Source organism: Accipiter gentilis, chromosome 31 (assembly GCF_929443795.1).
Source record: "Accipiter gentilis chromosome 31, bAccGen1.1, whole genome shotgun sequence".
NCBI classification, from domain to species: domain Eukaryota; kingdom Metazoa; phylum Chordata; class Aves; order Accipitriformes; family Accipitridae; genus Astur; species Astur gentilis.
In genome coordinates this window covers 3353334-3371931 of record NC_064910.1, presented here as the reverse complement: position 1 = coordinate 3371931, position 18598 = coordinate 3353334, and the positions used below count along the sequence as shown (strand labels likewise).

Sequence of the window (18598 nt, the reverse complement as noted above, 5' to 3'; positions counted from 1 at the left end):
GTGCTGCCACGGTAGTCCATTTTTCAACTGTAGTAACCCAGTATTTGTGGGGAGAAGGTAGCAAGCCAGTGAAGTATTCAGAATTGTACGGCCTATTCTTCTAAGACTTGTCCAACGTACCTAATGATAACTTCTCCATAGTTGAAATCAGCTCCTTGGTGTTGAGTGCATCACAGTTAAATTAGGACCCATGTATATTAGAAGTGCAAGGATATATAGAAAGAAAAGCTATAGCAAACTTGAACTGACAGTTCTGCCACTGTGGCTCCAAATGGAAGCCTTATGCTCCAGAACAAAGTGCTCGTGTATTTTAAATTGTCAAGGACTTAGACATCTTAAGAAACATTCTGCTGCTGCTTAGCAGAAGTGGAAAACTGAGGGTTTTGAAGGTGAGTGTATTGACCTTCTGTCTGCAAACCCTGTCCAAATTCTTTAGCATACAGGTACTTCACAAATATGAAGAGGGAGGGAAAAAAAGTGGATCTGCCTCTTGAAAATACAATTGATGAAGATGCCTCTTCTATACAGATAGGTTAAGTGATGAAATTCTTGCCCAAATTAAATGATCTCTTGCCCAAATTAAATGATCTCATCAACTCTGGTTGTTGAGAATATGCAAACGGTGCATGATTGTATCAAGTATTCTGGGCTTTCTGTTTTTTCATTTTGGTAGTAGCAGAACCAAAAAAATACTGAGCAAATTGTTCAGCTTCATTGTAGATGACAAAACAGTGCCACAGAGGGAACGTCTTTGTCTTGGAGGAATCTAAAGAGCAACTGAAGCTCTAACAGAGCACATTTGTTGACATAAAATGTCTGGCTAGAGAGCTGAGTCTTTAGCTATGCTTGAAAGCTTGACAAATTTTTCTTTCTCAACTGCTCAGTGCTGGAGGAATCTAAACAGCCATTGGCTGGTGCCAGTGTTGGGAAGAAACCATGGTGGTGGGTTTTTTGTTTTGTTTTTTTTTTTTTTTTTTTTTGTAAGCTCCTTCTTAAGTCAGTAACATGATTAATATATTGGGTTGGTCAATTAGTCCCTTGTTCTAGTCTCAGTGGTTTTTCAGGGCCTTTTTCCAGTTTGAAGAAAGAAATTACTGTAAAATGCCTTCTCCCTCTATCTTCCTTCTCTGCCCCACTTTCTAATATTGTGATGGTGGTGAGCTTTAATTTGCTGTACGGACTGTGCAGGCAGTCATTTTCTAGCAATGCTGAATCGTGTCTTCCTTTGCATTGCATTTTGGTTTCAATGTTGTGGGCTTTTATACTGTAAACCTTTTAACAAAGAGGAGACCTGAGTTTTCAAAATACAGGTCTTAAAGAGGGCTTTGACATGACTAAGTATTAACTTGAAGAGCGTAAGTGACTATTGTGCACATCAGAAAACTGGAAATCGACATCACAAAATCCGGAATTGGTTTTGTGTGTGTGCGTTCATGTTGGAGTAGGAAGTAGAAGGGTGCAGAAAAAGGGAAACTGCATGGTTTTTTGGTTTAATTTTGAGCTTGAAAAGTTTTGTCCCATTCTCTTGGAAGAACCGTGAGAATAGTGTGCCAGCCCCAGAGGAAGATTTCCTTATCGGTCTGCTATTGAAACTCTTCCTGTTGACACGCACGCTCGCTCTCTCTGGGGAACTTTACCCGGTCATCCAGAGAAGAGGCTGGTTTCATGTGACTTTAATGTGGGAATAGATGAGAGAAATTTGGATGCTTGGGACTTGGGGAGAGGAGACAAACTCAGAGACCTCAGTCTGTGTGAGGCTAGTACATTTGATTTGTAACTAGCTTGAACTCGGACTAGTGTGAGTAAAAGTCGAAGGTTTACTATGGCAGAGTAGACTTCTGTGCAGGCTGAGTGAGCCATCAATAATCCTCAATACATTTTTGGCTAGAGCTGCTGCAGTTAAACTATTGCTAACACTTCAGCTTAGTTTAAAGCCACACTGGGCATGCAAACAGATGTTCCAGTCACACCTTTGAATTACAGCAGAGACAGCTTTTTTAATACAATGTCTCGCAACTCTGAAGGAAGTGGGAAGAATGCTATCAAGTTGCATCAGCTGAGCTGAGAGAGCAAACTTATTTAGAAGAACTCAAGTGAGGCATTACTGTCTGAAGCAATGTTTTCATGTCCCTTTTCAATGCCTCTTTGTATGTTCCATGTTTAGCTTTTGAAAATGTATGCATGTACGATCACCCATATACAGGCCATTTGTGAGAAGAGTGGATGTGTGGCATTTCCAAGAGCGTGTCACGAGTCAGCGTGCGAACAGTGTGTGAACAGTGTGCCAGAAGGAGATCACAGGCCAGAAGACATGGAGTCCTGTGTCACTTTATGCTTTTCCTTTAAAGCTGAGGATGCAGGTTGGCTTAATCTTCCCTTGCTGTAATTCTTCAGTATTTACATGCACCAGAGTGCTGTTGAACAAATCTGCAGAAAGGAAAAAGTATGTCTTTACTGAAGATGGGGTTGAAAGAAGCAAGATCATCCTGTTAATAGTATGAAGCTATTTGGGAGCTGGAGACTGGGAAAGCGTGTGTCTAGTAAGATGCACTTAAGCTAAGCTGCAGACATCTGATAAAAAGTTGTATTTGTTGCTGTCATTTAGAGTTCCCTTATCTACTGGCAAACAAACCTGTGTTCTCTTGGTCTGTGCATTTTTTAGTTTTAGACTTTTTATTTTTATTTTTATTCCTTGTATTTTTACCAGGAGAGAATGATCTAGTTCCCATGGTATGTGCTTAGTAATTTCCAAGTACTGAAAGAGTGAAGGTAAATAAGGCCACCTGCATTGTAGACTTACGTTTAGTCATTCTTTGAGAGTTCTAAGTTTTGTCTTTAGAATTAAATCGCTCATCCACGTAGTTCTAAGGTGCTCTAGCAAAGCCATGAGGAGCATTACCCAGTTTCCTGTCTGAGAATTTTATCAGTCTGCCAAGGAAATTTGGTGCTCAGCTTTGGTTATTAATGGACATGTAGAGGGGAAAGCTGTGGTTTTATTCTTGTTTCATACTCTCATGTTTTGTAGTCTTTGTAGTCTCTTGGTTACCCTTAGTTCCTCAATCCTGTGTCTCTTTTCTGGGGGGTGGGGGGTGGGTTTCTTTTGTTAAATATACAATAATGTAAATGTTTCTTGTTGCAGTTTTGAAACAAATCTTTATTACAAAGAATATTCATGACTTGCATGGTACCTTAGGCAGCTTCAAGTGCTAATTACGTCATCAGAGTGCTTTGAAGACCAACGTGGTGAAAGGCTGTTGGCTGTAATTAAAGTGACTATTTTTCATCACCACATCTGTGGAGAGTGGTGGAGCTGGGGGTCAGTCCTCATTTGCTGTGTTCTGGTAATGCCTTTAGGATAAAATCAGTGGGCTGGATCGGAAAGCTTTATTATCGTGTTGTATTGTGTTCCTGGTATCTGATAGGAGGGCTGATCAAAACTTAAACACAAATTTGGAAGGAAGCAGTATGCACCAAATACATGGCAAATAAATTGGACGCAACAAACTATTGAGTTGTTGCTGGCTGCTGCTGAGCTCTAAATGTAGTGACTGTCAGGACCTGCTGCCTTGGATACAGAATACTGCTGCTAAGTTTAATAGAGACTTCACATTTGGGAAGAAAAATACAACGTAATACTTCGCTTTAGCCATGTTGCTGACACTGCATTAGTTGACAGATGACTAATTTATGGATAAGACTTTAATATGTAATCCTTGTGGGTTTTTTTTCTTTCTTGTCTTTAGGCGAAGCCAAAAATCTTCCTACGTATCCGGGGCCAAACAAGATGAGGGATTGCTACTGTACTGTAAACCTGGACCAGGAAGAGGTTTTCAGGACCAAAATAGTGGAGAAGTCATTATGGTAACAAATACATGTATACACATTCTGTTAACTTCTCTCATTCTCTGCTTTCTAAGTTTGTTTAATGTTCCAGAGATACTTTTTTGGCGGGTGGGAGGAGGGAGGATGAATATGATCCTTCTAGTTTTAAGAACATTAGTGGCAGAACTATTCATGTCACGATTCCTATCTCTGTATATGGGAAAATGTCTTCACCAAGGCAATATTAACTATTTTCCTAAGCCAGTGCTCCTTTCTGCAGTATTTGTTATGAACTTCCCCAAGCTTTTTAGATCTCAGCTTAGAAGGGAGCACTGAACTCCATTTCGTGTCTGTCTATGCTTGGTGTTTTGCACTCGTCTAGCTACCCTAATGGGTGGAGGTAGGGATTTTTATTTTTTTTTTTCCTGTCATGAGGCTGCAACTGAAAGGAGGTTTGAACAGAAGATGCCTGTTTGATTATCCTGGACACTTCCTGTGAGATTGTAGAAGCTAAATGTAGAATGAAACAGAACGAGAAGCATGTAGCAAAACTTAAAAACGTTTTCTCCTGGAAATCCCCAAACATCAGAAAAATAAAGGGAACCAGGCTGGGTGTGTATGTATATGCTGGCAAGTGAGGCTTTTGTGGGAGTTGAGGCTAAAGTAATGGCATGGAACAGTCAAGTTTATAACTTAAGATATAAAGTGGGAATAGAGTGAGAGTTGAGTGATACAGTTAGGAATTTATCTTGTTTTTGCAAATAATTTTCTTCAGGAAATAGCTCTAGACCCCACCCCCACCCCCTCAGAAGTATCCAATGCATTTAAGAATGTGAGTCTCAGTAGCTTGAGGTGGGATTTATTCCCTTAAGTCGCTTTAATTGTTCTCACCCATCATTTTTTGATGTCTTTAAGTCTTTATTCCTCATCTCACATTCTGATACAGTGTACTGGGGTCCATAATGGAGACTTCTGTTTCTTGAGGCATTTAGATTGGCGAAACATAATCAGAATGATGATGCTAACACTTTCTTGTTTGTAGTGTACTATATTTAAAAAAAAGGTGAAAAAGGAAAGACTGATACGTATGCTTTTTTTGTTGTTGTTACAATAACTTGCATGCAGTGTCCCTGAACCAGTTGTTTCTCTAAGAGTGACTTTAACTCCTTTAAATTCATTGCTGGGTCAACCAATTGTAGACCCCCTGCTCACAACTAGAAGTAGCACAGTGAGGTTTTTTTGCTGGATTATCATTAGTGCTTTGCAGGGAAGTGGAAAGTGGGGAGTGCGGGTGTGAGAATAGTTGATATAATTTCCTTGAACTAATCTTAAGTATTTTTCTGTTGAGAAAATAAACTCTTAGTAGTAGGAACAAGCATCAAGTGTAATTCCTTCAGTGGGAAAAAGTCCATCTGTCTTTAGATATCATTATAAAGCTGAAGAGGTACACTGAGGCTGTGCAGAACTGGAAGGGTTCTGGGTTCCTGTGGAGCTAAGTTCTTTTCATTAGTTGAGGTGAATTCAGAGGAGAGCAACACAATGATCAGAAGTCTGGAAAATATAACTGATGAGGAAAGGTTAAAAGATTGGAATTGCTTAGCCTAGATAAGAGGGATGAGAGTAGATATAACTATGTAAATATATTTAAAAAACAAACAAACAAAAACCCCAAACAACAAATGCCCCCCAAAAACATAAGAGGGGGGGGAATTGCTCTGTATGTCCAATATGGATATTGCAAATTGTGATGGACTTAAACTGCAGTGGGGAAGGAATTTTAGGTTAAGGTTTGTTATGAAGAAAAATCTTTCTGTTGTTAAAGATTCTGAAGCACTGAAATAGGTTGCTTTGGTTTTTCCATATTTATTGCTGAAGGCTTTTAATAGGTTCAGTATAATCGGTCCTGACCAAAATATGGGGATCTTCCTGCTTTGGAACAGTGGTGGACCAGATGAGCTCTTGAAATCCCTTTACAGTCCTATTTTCTTTGATCTAAAGGTTGACTAAAGATGATCTCCTCTGTCATTGTTTCTTCTCCCAGTGAATTCCTGTTCTCAGTGGTAGTGTGCCTTTTCCCTCTGTGAGCTTCTACTTGCAAGTATTATTTCTGAAAAACTTGCTTCTTTACAGTCCTTATATCGACTTATAGACACTGATAACAACTGAATTTTGCATTTATCCATATAGGTGTTTCTCTGTCCTTGTTTTTCTGTTGCATAAAAGAAAAGCAGACAAAAATCCCAAATATATGAACGTGAAAACTGGGATGTCTTCCCAATCTGTGATTAGGAATTGCTCTTATTTAGTGAGACATACTCAAACAGCTACTTAATCTTTTATGGCTGTGTTTACATCTATTAAAACAAGCGCATAATATTCCAGAGGAAGATGTTTTTCAAATGATTTCAGCCCTTATGCAGTTGTCTATTGTTTTTTGTAAGACTCTGAGATGAGCACATAGCTTAGGAGCCAGTCATGCTGTTACATTCTTTAATGCTTGTTTGTAAATTGATTCAACCCATTGAGTAACTGTGAATTATTGGGCAGGCGAGGCTTATGTGCCCTAAGGCCCATGTAATTTGTGTGAAGCAGAGAAATACCTGCTTTCATGTACAGTGTTTCTTTGCCAGGCCCTTGCTAATGTAATAGTGAAGCGTGTGTTGGGTCCCTTTTTCTGAGGTATCACTGCTGTGATATGCAATGTTAGATGGGAGCAGGGATGTGAAGCTGGGCCAATGCATGACTAAAATAATTGAATCCTGCCTGAACATCTGTGTGGCTGGCATTGAAGTGGGTGACACAGCCTTTGACTACAGTTTGAAGGGGAGAATGCTGGCTCTGCTCTGTTCTTCATGTCCTTTTTCTACTTCCTATCACTTCATGGCTGACATGGGGGTGGCTTGCTATAAAGTAAGTTTTAAGAATTGCCTGTATTCTCACTCATACTGGTGAGTCCCCCACCTTCCAGTAAGCTCAAAAAGTTATTTTCATGTAGTCTGTCTGAATTGAAAGGTGTTTCATATTCAGCCCTAGCACTGTTGACTCTGAAATGATGTCTTCTCACTCAGATTTGCCCTGGAGAAGCTTATGTTTTCCAGCATATCTGCATAAAATGACTTTCTTATCTGCAGGAAAAGGCTTGTAATTAAAGTCATGCTGAAACACTGTCTTGTGTACTTGGGAATTCAAGGGCTGCTTGCCCTTTACTTTTCTTTTTTTTTTTTTCTTTTCTTTTTACTCAGTTGAGCTTTCCAGGCAGGCCTTCTCCTGATGTAAAGCTTAAATAGAACTGGCAAACGGGAGAAAGGAAGTAGTTATCTCTCCTTCCCAGAGGGGCTTGGATGAATGTCCAATTCTGACTTGCTTGGGATATCTGTGACGGAGCCTTCAGACTCTGACTCATGATCTCCTGTGTTTTATCCTGGGACAGTGTAAGAAGTTGCCTCCCTGAGCTCTGTCCTGATGTTCTGCAACAGATTTTTATTTTATTAGGCTGTGGCAGAGGCATGAGAAGACAGCTGAGAGTAGTAACCTCTTGAATCAACAAAACATGAATCATTCAGAACTCCAAGAACTGAACCAGCACATTCTGTTGCCCAGTCTGGTTCACTTACCAGTGTTCTGAAGAGAATCTCTGTGAGCCTGATGTCTTTTATCTAAGTTTGCATCTCAAAAACTGAGAGCAGCCAGCATGGTGAACCTCAACTCTTCTGTTCAGCAGTCAGGTGGGACTCATAACTGACAATCAGGAACTTAAATTATTCCTGCCATCCAGCCTCTGTGGGCTTCTGTTAAACAGGATGGTGGCAGTGCTGCCTTGTGCCAGAAGATTTTGAGGGCTGCTGTGAGGATAACTTGGTAGTGTCTGACTGAAACAAGTCAAGGGTTACAACATGGGCAGGCCTTTCTATGAAACCACAGAGCAATTCTAAAGTACTGTTACGTGGGGCAGTTCAGAGTGATCAGACTTCTCTGGTGATCTTTGGACAAGCACAGTGAACGCATGGGTTGGTCAGAGCAAGCTCTCCAGGTTCCCAGGAAGAGAATCTTGAATTCTTCAAGCAGCACTGTTTTCATAAACTCCTTGGCACAAGCTTTTAGTAAATTCTAAGAAGGTCACATGCAAGTCATAAGATATGAGGGAGAGGTCAGTTAGAGCCAGGATTTAATACGTTTCTCTGTTTTGTATTTGTTGTTCAATGTTTATACTACCATCATCCACAAAGGCACTGAATAGAACTGGATCCATTCCATATAACCTAGTAGAGATGTACATGAAGGGACTTAGGTATTTTATGTCCTAAGGAACGCGTGAGGATTACTATTTTTTTAAATGCATAGATCTACAACTTTTTCTCTAGTTCTGAGCTGCCAGTAGACAGCCTGACAAGAATTTTGCCTGTTAATTTCATTTGCTGAACCAACTATTTAGCTTCCCCCATGAGTAGCTTCGAACTTCAGGTTCCACCATCCAGGACTTGTTCCTAGCTACAGATCTTCCCTGAGGATAAACTTTCTTGGCCCATTGGTGTTAAGACTGCCTTTGCCTTTGCTGTTTGCATCAAATGTTTCCATTCACTTAAAGGGCAGTGTCAGCTGCAACAGGAAATCAAGGCAGCTTCTCAGATCATAGGTGAAGAATGGAAGGAATGTGACATCTCTAAATTTGTTTCAAGGATATGAATAAAGGCAAAAACTGTTGTATGTTAAGAATCAAATGGCTGACAGCGTGTGCATTAAAGAAACGAGCAAACTGTCTTGAGTCTGTGATTTAGTTCTCCACTATTTCACTGAGGAATTTTTCACGTGCTAAACATAGTGATCAAAGCTTGAATGAAACAGCAAATGAAGCCAAAGGCACACACCACACACACACCCCCACACCCCCCCCCTTTTTTAAAATTTTTTTTTCCTGGTCTCCAGTGAAGGTAACAGTGAGAACTACAAGTCTGCAGCGTTCTTGTGAGTGTATCGTGAAATGTGCTGTAATTTCATAGTTAAGGCTGTGTTCTCTTTCACAAGAGGTTTTTGTGTCTTTGTTTTAGTATTAGATCAGGTAACAAATTCAATCGGTAGCTCTCAGAACTTTCTCTTAAGTCAACCTACTGCCATATTTAATGTTGTTATTTTTTAATTCTAGGCGTGGTTAAACCCTTTATTTTCCTATGTTTGGAGTTCATGACAGCTAAACTTCTCTTGTTCTGATAACATCTTGGATGCAGGCCACTTCCCAAATTTTAAACGCAAAGTTGTTTCCCTTAGTTGCCAAAATTAGCTGTTGTATTTGAGTTAGTTCCATTAGTTACTTCCATTTTCTTATGCTGCCAGCTCACCTCCTTGAAATAAAAGCTTTCCTCAGCCTGGAGGCCTTAAGTAAAGAGACCTTGAGCTGGATGCTGTAGTATGTTCTGCAGCTTCTCTCCTGCATGCTCCCAGGTGAGTCCTCAGGGTGCTGTCTGTGCCATGGCCTGCCATCTTCTGCACTTGACTGCATCCAACCATGGCTTGAATCCCTAATATCAATAGACTTCAATTCTGAAACACCCCAAGCCTTTAAGGGAAAAGGATAAGATGGGTATGGGTACAACTTCAGCCTGGTCAGGTGTAGTATTGAAGGCAAGGACTGTATGGTTGTGTAGGGAAGTAATACAGCTGGGAAATGTGCCAGGAAGGGAAGCAAGACTTAATGGAAGGAGAATAATGAAGTGAGCCTTGAGACCCAAGGCAGGGTTTATGAATGAGAGCGTTTATCCACACGAAAAGCCACCCATGTGAGTAACAATTGTTGGTGTTGTAGGCTGCTTTGAGTGATTAAAAAAAAAAAAAAGTAAATGCAGCTGTAATGTGACTTCTGTTGTTTGTGTGTGTCGTCTTACAGAATATTTTGGGAGGTGACTAGGGGCCAAATGGCTGCTGCTTCAAGTTATCATAATCCCTGTAAGCCTCACTGAGCCAAACCAGCAACTGTCAAGTGAGGATGATAACTATAGCTCGTGTGTCTGTCTCTCCCTTCTGAGTATAGGGTTGAGAAAATGCACACTGCTTTATTTTTTTCTCTGTGTAGTAGGGGTGGTTGTGGCTGTAACACAGCACTGTGCATCTGGGTGTCTCTGCACAGTGACACGAGGAGAAACTTGGATGTCTGGAAGACTGCAGCCTGTACTCTAACAGTGAGCATAAGTGGTATGTTTGGATTTAGATGTTGCCTTCTGTGCCATATACTTGCTGCTGCGTGTCCTCTGCCAAATCTGTGCTTCGAATATAATACTAGGTATTTTTAATAAATTGTGTAAGGAAGCTACCATGACGTCTGCCCAGTTTGGCTCTTAGAGAGCCTGTCTTACTTGCCTGTTGTCTTGTAGCTCTGTATCTAGTAGGGGACTGAAGTGTATTCGGATTTTACTTGGGTTGCTGTATCTGCTTTGAATAAACCTTCTCTTCTCTATCCCGTTCCCTTTACATACGCTGCAAAGCACAGTATAAAATGTATTAGCCAAGTAGTAGAAAAAGCTTAGTAGTAGAAACAAGCAAGTGTACTCCTTTGTACAGACTGATTTTGCTTCCCGCTCACATGGCAATGTGAACTCTGGTCTTCAGTTCATGCAGCAGGATGAATCCAGTATTTCTAAACATTTTAAAATAGTCAGAGGATGTTCTGTTGTCTGTGGCATGTTAATAGTCCTTACTTTCAGTCACAAAAGCAGTTTAAAAAAAAAATCCATACACAAAGAATTCTGGTTTGAGGGGTTTCATTATTATTCATCATGCAACTCTTTCGCTTCATCCACTGAAGTACTGGTGCCAAAACAAAAACAAAACTGCTTTAGCGAATCCTAAGTATTGAGAAACAAGCACAAGGTTTTGCAATGCAGCCTGAAGCTGCAGAAATATTTCTGCACTGAGATTTGTTTTATAAAGTCTCTTCCTCTCTATTTAATGTTATTTGTGATGATTTCAGTAGATATCTGAAGGTGTGGAATTAAAGTTGCAAGTATGCCTCTGGAGTTGAGTAAAACATGTGAGAAGAAACAAATTTTGAACCTTTTCTTAGGGGAAGAAGTTCCCATTCATCATGTTTGAAATGAGGATTCTCTTCCTTATTTGCTTTCATTCCACTTGATCTACACAGTGATTTGTTTCTCTCCTTCCCGGTCTCCTCCTGAAAATATCCATTGCCAAAACACACATTAGAAGAGATTCAAAAATAGATACCTTGAAATGGGAAGGGCTCTAAGCTAGATAGCTGTATGTGAGTGAAACAGTACCTGGAGGGAAATTTTTGGGTTTGATTTCCTGGTATTCCTGCTCCTGTGAGTATTTAGAACAAGCAAGTTTTTGGTGAGGGGAGGGTATACCTGAAGACTCAAATCCATTGCACTATTCTCTGTGCTTTTACTTGACTTTTTTTTTTGTGTGTGTTTGTGTCTTTCATGTGAGTTGTGGAAGCACCCTAGGGAAAGTGTCCTGATTAGTGTATGTGTCAGTGGTAGGGGCTGTATAGAAGCTGTGCATTAAGAGAGCCCCAGGCTTCCAGAGAAGAGGATTGCTGAGGTAGAGCATGGCAAGGTGATGGGTATGTACTGGAAAAGATGAGAAAGGGATGTGAAGCGAGGGTATGTGGAGTAGAAGGCTACAGAGTCAGGCCCTTGTGTGCCTGAAATTTTGGAGCAAGGATTTAAAAATTGGTACAGGTCTTTCTCTGTAATTTCTAATCCTGTCGGGAGAACAGGAGAGTCACAAGAGACTGTGACTTAGGAACAAGCCCTGTTTCATAACTAAAGAGTAGCTGATGTCTGCACTGCTACTCTTCTCATCGCTGTGATATCAAAACTAAAAAGATGTTAGTAAAACTGTTCTAAACTTAGTAGTCTTTAGTCAAGAGGCTGGGTTTGCAGATGCTTTTGTATTCAGCTTGAAGGAGCTGAATTGCATTTACAGTAGAGGTCTGCTGTTTCTGTGCTTGCATGGTCCTGCTCTCAGCACTTATATTCTGTCACTTGTTTGAAGTCAGAGGAAACTGAAATAATGACAACACTGGTCTTGTCTGTGCTTTTCCATTGTCACCATACTGATGTGCAGCCTATGCTGCAAGGTTGGGGAGGGGACCCTCATTATTTCTGCTCCTCTGAGTGATTAAAATTTCTCCTGACCGTAGGGTTGGTTAATCTACAAGGAAAGCTTAACTCAAAACCTGGAAGTTGAATCTGAACTCACTTGATTCTGAAAGATTCCCAAGTTTTCAGCTGGGCTAGTTCTAGTATTTGTTTTGGAGGATCTTGTCAGGCTCCTGAGGGTTGTGTAGACAGATGCTGCTGCTTTTTATTAATTGCTATGTCAAAATAAAAGTACTCGCTGAAGCCCCATCAGACTAATTCTGGCTTTTGGGAGAGAGGGTACGCTGAGGGAGGGATTTAGCTGTTCTTTTGGAAAAACCATTCTGGAGCCCTGGGGCTCACGCTCAAGATAAGTTAGCTTGGGAAATAAATCATGGAGTTTGACTGCTGCGACCTCTTGCTCTTCAGGTCTGGGTGGGAGACAAAGCGAGTACTGTTCTGAAGAGATAACATGGAGGAAAAGCACGCATTTAAGTGGAAGCTGGAAGCATTTGTGTGGTTACTTGTGATTCCTTCAGAAAGAAGATACTGTTTCTGCAGAGCTACCCAAGATTGGGGCAGGGGGTTATCGGATTTATCACAATGTGTATCCTTACAGTTAAAACTTCATTGGCTGATTATCTGGTGTAGAGTGAATGCACTTATATTGGAAATATGCTTGCTTATTTATTTAAGAACGCAGTGCACCTCAAGGGTGTTTACCTGACTGAGGGGTTATGAATCTGCAAGGGGTACAAGATCTTGGAGGGGGGAAGACCAAGAGCAGAGCAAAGCTTCTCTTCTGTCGACAGCGGCCACGAATAATGTATCCTTTGAAGACTATCAGCCAGCAGGCGCGCAGGCTAATAAGCCTTGTGCCTAAAAGTAGTGTCCAGATGTGGTCCCTGCATGGCTAAGTCGGCCTTCGTAGCATTTCTTCTGTTAATCAGTCTCTGATACCATGTCTTGGACTAGATGCTTCCTGTTGTCCACTCTGCTTTTCTGAACGTCGTGTTTGTTTTGCTGTAGTGTGATCTTATTCTGCCCCGACCGTCATTAATGACCCACATTAGTGGGGGACTTGCCAAAGACCCCAGTTGTCTCTTCCCTGCTACTTCCCTCGGAATCAGCTAAGCTGAATTAAAGAATGCTAAGTATAATTTACATTGCCTTTAGACTTCCAGTATACTGAAGTTTCCCTTCTATTCTTGATAGAGGATTGGGTATATAATCCACAGTTCATTAAGTATCATTTCATTCTAAGGTCATTAGTGAGTAAATTCATCTGTCATGTTCTTCCAGCAGAAAGGACAATTTTATGGCTGAACAGAGTATTAGGGCTCTGAATGATAGAAGTGTTTTGCATGTATAATACACTAGATATTTAGGCAATGTTTAAGTATTTGTGTAGCCCCCTTGGGTTAAGCCTGTGCGTGAAAACTTGCACCAAATGATGTGCACAGAATGAGGCCCTCAAGGCTGCCAGCAGAAGCATGGCTACTGGGACAGTCAGATAGTTCCCAGTCTGGTAGAAGCTTTTTGTACCAAAGAACTCATGTATTTTGTGTCTGAAGCAGTGGCTGCTGAATTCTTGATTCCAAATAAAATCTCTCAGAACAGAATGGGTAAAAAGGACACAACCGCAGATGCGTCAGATTTTTCTCCCCTGCCTTCAGTAGGGATGACTGAGTGGGGCTCACGTTGGTTGCCATAACTTACGGCTGGATGCATTTATTTCAAGGAATGGGAAACCATTTCAGTGGTGGAAGTTTAACCTGTGGGCATGCCTTGGGCTTTGTTGTTTATCCAGTATGTTTTCTTCCATGTGGCTGGTGGAGTAGCGACTTAAGTAATGTTCTCACTGAATATTGAGCGATGTCTCTGGACTTCATGAAATTAATGTGGCATATTCCCTTCAAACACAGAGTGGTTAGCTAATTCGCAGTGCCTGTGTGTCTTGAGTGAGACTTGTCAGCTGGCTCTTGAGGGAATGTGGCAATTCTGGAGGAGTGTATTTTTACTGTAGGCAGAAATACATGCAAAAGTGTATGGTGATGTAAAATATCCTGAAAGAAGCCAAGAGAATGACCTCTCCTGACAAAATGCTGAAAAATTTGAAGTTAATGCAAGGAACTATTAATAATTTTTGGATACCTAATTTTCTAACATAAAAAGCCTTTAATAATGATTAAAACTACAGCACAATTCTGTCTCCCATTTTTATGCTTAGCCAAGACAATAAGGAGGTCTGTGTATAAAAGGGGAAGAAAAAAAAACTTCCTGGCTTTTGGCCTGTTGGAATTAGATTTATTTTTAAGTCTACATCTGCAATGCTTGCTGTATTTGTCCATATGACTCAAGTTGCATCCACTCATTTAGATCTACTGAAGCATGAGTGACTTGGAATGAAAAGTCTGTGTAAAAATGGTAGACGTGTGAATGAATAAATAATGTTGATATATGCTTATAGTTCTTAGGAGTAAATCCTTAACCATATAATTGGATAGAGAGAAACAGAAAGAGTTGCTATTAGGTATCTGAAGTTTGGGTTTTTTTGTTGTTGTTTCCCATTTAAATTGGTAGGATCCAAAGAAAGCCCCTTAAGTCTCTAGAGCTTTTCATGCTGAGATAGTATTTATTTTTTTAAAATCTGGTCTTACTGCAGAAGAACGGATTCTGTACAATTCCAGTAAGCAAAAATAGACAGATATGCAGTGTTATCAGGTAACATGCATCGTGCCAGCTCCAAGGCTTAGTTACCATCAGTTGACTGAATCTGACTTTAAATAAGAAACTTTGCAGGGGATGAGAAAAGAGACAATGGCTGTAGGCATTTTATTTTAAATGAACTAACTCCTTTTAAAAAAGAAATGAATATGAATATATATATATATAGATGTGCCATGAACCATGCTGTATTTTGCTTATGTTTCATGAGTATGATTTTGTGATCTCTGTCATAATGGTCTGTTGTAAGCATAGTATGGCAGCAGGGGCCTCCCGCCACCCTTCAAGGATATGTAAAACAGATAATGTGGTCTCTGCCTTCTTTGTTTAGGGACGCTTGTTTTCCAGGTAAAAAGAAGTATCTGTTCGTTTTGAACATTAAGAAATCTTGTTCTGTGGGTATTTAAGCTAGTTGGGAAGAGTCAAAGTGGAACAGTGCTTGAAGGTTCATGTTCATGGGCAGGAAAGACCATCAGAGTCCAGAGTGATAGTCTGGGTATGAAGTATAAACACGCTGGCTCCTCCGGGATACCAACACTAATTTCTTTTTTTTCTGTGTGTGTGTGTGTGTGTTTATGTGTATGTTTTTTTTGTTTACCCAGCCCCTTCTATGGAGAAGACTTTTACTGTGAAATTCCTCGGACCTTTCGCCATCTGTCATTTTATATTTTTGACAGAGATGTTTTTCGAAGGGATTCCATCATAGGTATGTGTTCATAAATTATTGGTTTTTTTACAGCTTACTTCTCTTGGATTTTAACTGTTAGATTGTATGTAGTCTTATGAGTTGGGGTCTTGATAGGACTGACGATGACAGTGGTAAGTACTGCTCAGTATTGTCATTTTTTTATCAAGTGACAAAAACGTCTTCAGTATTACATATTATAAAAGAGGATGGGAAATAAATGCTGTCCGTTAATGATAGTAAATGCGGATTGCAGTTTAACTGAAATAAACAATGCTTTATTGCCTAAATGTTGGCAATATCATTTGTTACTGCATTTTTTTTCAAAATGCAAGGCCTTTAGTCTTGCAGTTTTCCAGGACTCATTATACTTACCTGCATGCAGTATTGTTAAACTATGACTACCATAATGACATGCAGAGTAATAGCTACTGGTCGTAGTTACCCACAGTACAATGATGACAGAATTTTATAGAGAATATCAGAGCAAGCGGTTGCCTACAGAATAGCTCTGTAAGACCTCTGCTTTTCCAGATATTATTTGCTATGTATTTCACCTGCAGCAAATTGTATGACACTATTTATCTCTTCAGGGATAAAAATCTTCTAAAAGCCTAGCTGTTATTGGGGGAACACTTTCCACTTTAAGCCGTTTTAACTGTTTGGATTTTTTTCAGTTTTTCATCTCTTATTTTTGAAATAAGTTGTATATGACTACCATTTTTCTAATTCCAGTAAAACACGACTATAGCTATCAATGAGGTGTATATGTCTTGACAGAGCTTGTCATGAGGAAGTTGTCTGATGTTGAGCAACAGTTTGTATAATGCTGTAAAGTGCATTATGTTAAAGTGCATGGTGTGGTGGTGCAGATCTGTTCCTATGTATCTTTACATTACACTTTTTTATCATGCAGTCACTAGCTTTTTCTTTAATAACTGTTTTACATATGAGCTAGGAAACTGGGTTGTCATTCTTTTTATGTCCCTAACTGAGCTCATGTGTGTATAGCATCTAGCAATCTAGCATCCTTGGAGGAGGGGGTCAGTTTCTGATTTTTTCAGTGAGCTTTTGGAAAGCTTTTTGGTCTCTTTAATCTCTAGTTTTCCCTTGTCACGCAAAAGTAATACCTTCTTTCTTTCAACTGATGAGTTTTTCATTGTTGAAATTGCCTTATCTGATCTCCTGTGTGTCATTGGTTTTCTGCAGCTGCAGTGACCCATGAACAGGCCATGGACTGGAATTTTTCTTGCTCAGGGCTCTGCTCCCTCTTTTGGAGCAAGGGTCTCTGAACACTTAACACGAGCCAGACCCATGAGATTGCAGATAGAGAAGTGCAAATTATTTCCTTTTCTCTATGTTTCCTAAGTTCCTGTTTTAATAATCAAGCTCTGACATTGGAAGGGAATTCTTCAGGAGCTGCTGGAGTAATCTTGTCTTAAAGGTACTGGGAGCAGTTTGTGAAAAAGAAGGACTGGCAGAAGATGTAAAGAGACTTTTGTTTGGATGCTTGAATGATTGATCAGGTTTCTATTTTTCATTAATCCTTCAGGAGTGAAGGCAATGTTGACTTCTGTATGCTTTGCAGAATCCCTGGGTGGGTAGTCTGGTGTGTTACTACACTGATGTAGCACTAAAAGTCAAAACCTCCAGTGTTACCTGTCTACATCAAGATTTTACAGTGCATATTAGCTGTTGTAGTCTGAGTTTTGTCCCCTCTTCCTCGCTTTGTTCCCCTCCCTCCTTATCACAGGCATATTTGGAAGAGGATTTCAAAGATGTGGAAGTGTGGTAAATAGCAATGGAGAGAAGAAAAAAATCCAGAATTCCTGTCACTTTGATACTAACTCTTAAGTTCTGCTAGTAATAGGAAAATGTTCTGGAAAGAGAACAGTGCTCTGGAGTAACTGCATGTGGTTATTTTCAGTAGTTCCTACTGAACAGGAATCATCATCAGCAAAGCTAAACAGTGGAGTTTTTTTAAGAAAGGGAACTCTTTCATTGGAACAAATTCTGTAATATTTAAAAGGAATAGTTGCTCTATGTGTATCTTCATCTCAGTCTTAAGAGACCTTTCCTTGAAGAGGCTTGAGCAAGGGAGGTTTGGAAGAGGTCCCTACTGAAAAGGTTTGGTCAGAGCAGTGCTAGAATAAGCTCTTTTCTGCTGAAGCGCCAAATTCTGCAAATAGGGGCCCTTTGTTTGCATTACAGAGATCGCTTGTTATATTATGTCATCATGAGACACTTCTGCTGAAGAAAATGTGGTTTCCCGTGCTTATCCAGCAATGAACTTTCTCAGAGAAGGGAGTTGGGGGTTGTGTCTTCCATCCAGAGAGATTAATTTTAAGCTCAGATGTTACTGAGCTTGTGAATTTGCCTGGGTTTCCTGTGTGACCTGGTATGTTTAAGACCTCTGTTTGCATTGATTGTTTGGCTGGTTTGGTGGGGGTTTTGAGACAGAGAGAGAACAGAGTGCATGTGTGTCAAAATGGTGAGAATTTGGCAAATAACTACTTTTTTAAATCGGTTGGCTAGCAGAGTTCCTTTTGCATCACTATTTAGTATTGCCAGAACTTTCTCTTGGTGTTACAATATTGATTTCCAAGGTGACTGGAGCTCAGAGTAGGCATGCTTTTATTTATTCAAATATGAAGTACAAGTTTTGTGATGGCAAGTTCTTTAACATCCGAAATGCAACTCAATGTGTGACAGATGAGAATGCTCAAGCCACCAAAAGCGGAAGGAGTGGGGGCAAGAAAATGAAAAATAAGAAACCCCTGAAACCTCTGACAGAAACTTCCGAGGAGAACCAAACAAATTTCAGAAACTGGAACACATGTGTAGCAGATATGTTTTGGAACATACTGTAGTATTTTGACATACAGGATGGGAGGATTGTGCAGATAAAGATATCTTTGAGTTTGCATGTTTGTTTATTACATTTGCATTTTCCTAATCATAATTTGCGAAGTCATCTGGGAATTTGTTAGCTAAACAGATAGAACTGTTCAACAACTGTGTCTTGGAAGAATCTTGGATGTCGGATGAAATGCAAATATAAATGAAGAAAATGCAGAGCTCTGGATCTGAAAGACGATTTGTCTTTTTTAGATAAAATGTGGCAAATACACAATTACTGTGGCAGTAAACTAGTCTTGAGGTGTTTAATTGATATTGTGTCTTGACTGTTACTGGCTAGAATTTACATACTGATTATTATAGTATGTTGAGATGAGTAGGAAATGTACTACTGAAAGTAATGGTAAATTCC

The 18598-nt window shown here is 40.0% G+C and overlaps 1 protein-coding gene across 4 annotated transcripts in view; it reads left to right on the top strand.

Annotated features, from left to right (window-relative positions):
* The window catches only part of RASA3 (RAS p21 protein activator 3), a 134423-nt gene that overhangs the window by 35883 nt on the left and 79942 nt on the right, over positions 1–18598 (top strand). For all 4 annotated transcript variants that reach the window (XM_049834083.1, XM_049834086.1, XM_049834085.1 and 1 more), the window contains exons 2-3: positions 3744–3861; positions 15245–15348. In XM_049834083.1, the coding sequence (XP_049690040.1) occupies positions 3744–3861; positions 15245–15348 (222 nt within the window). The remainder of the gene's footprint in view (positions 1–3743; positions 3862–15244; positions 15349–18598) is intronic.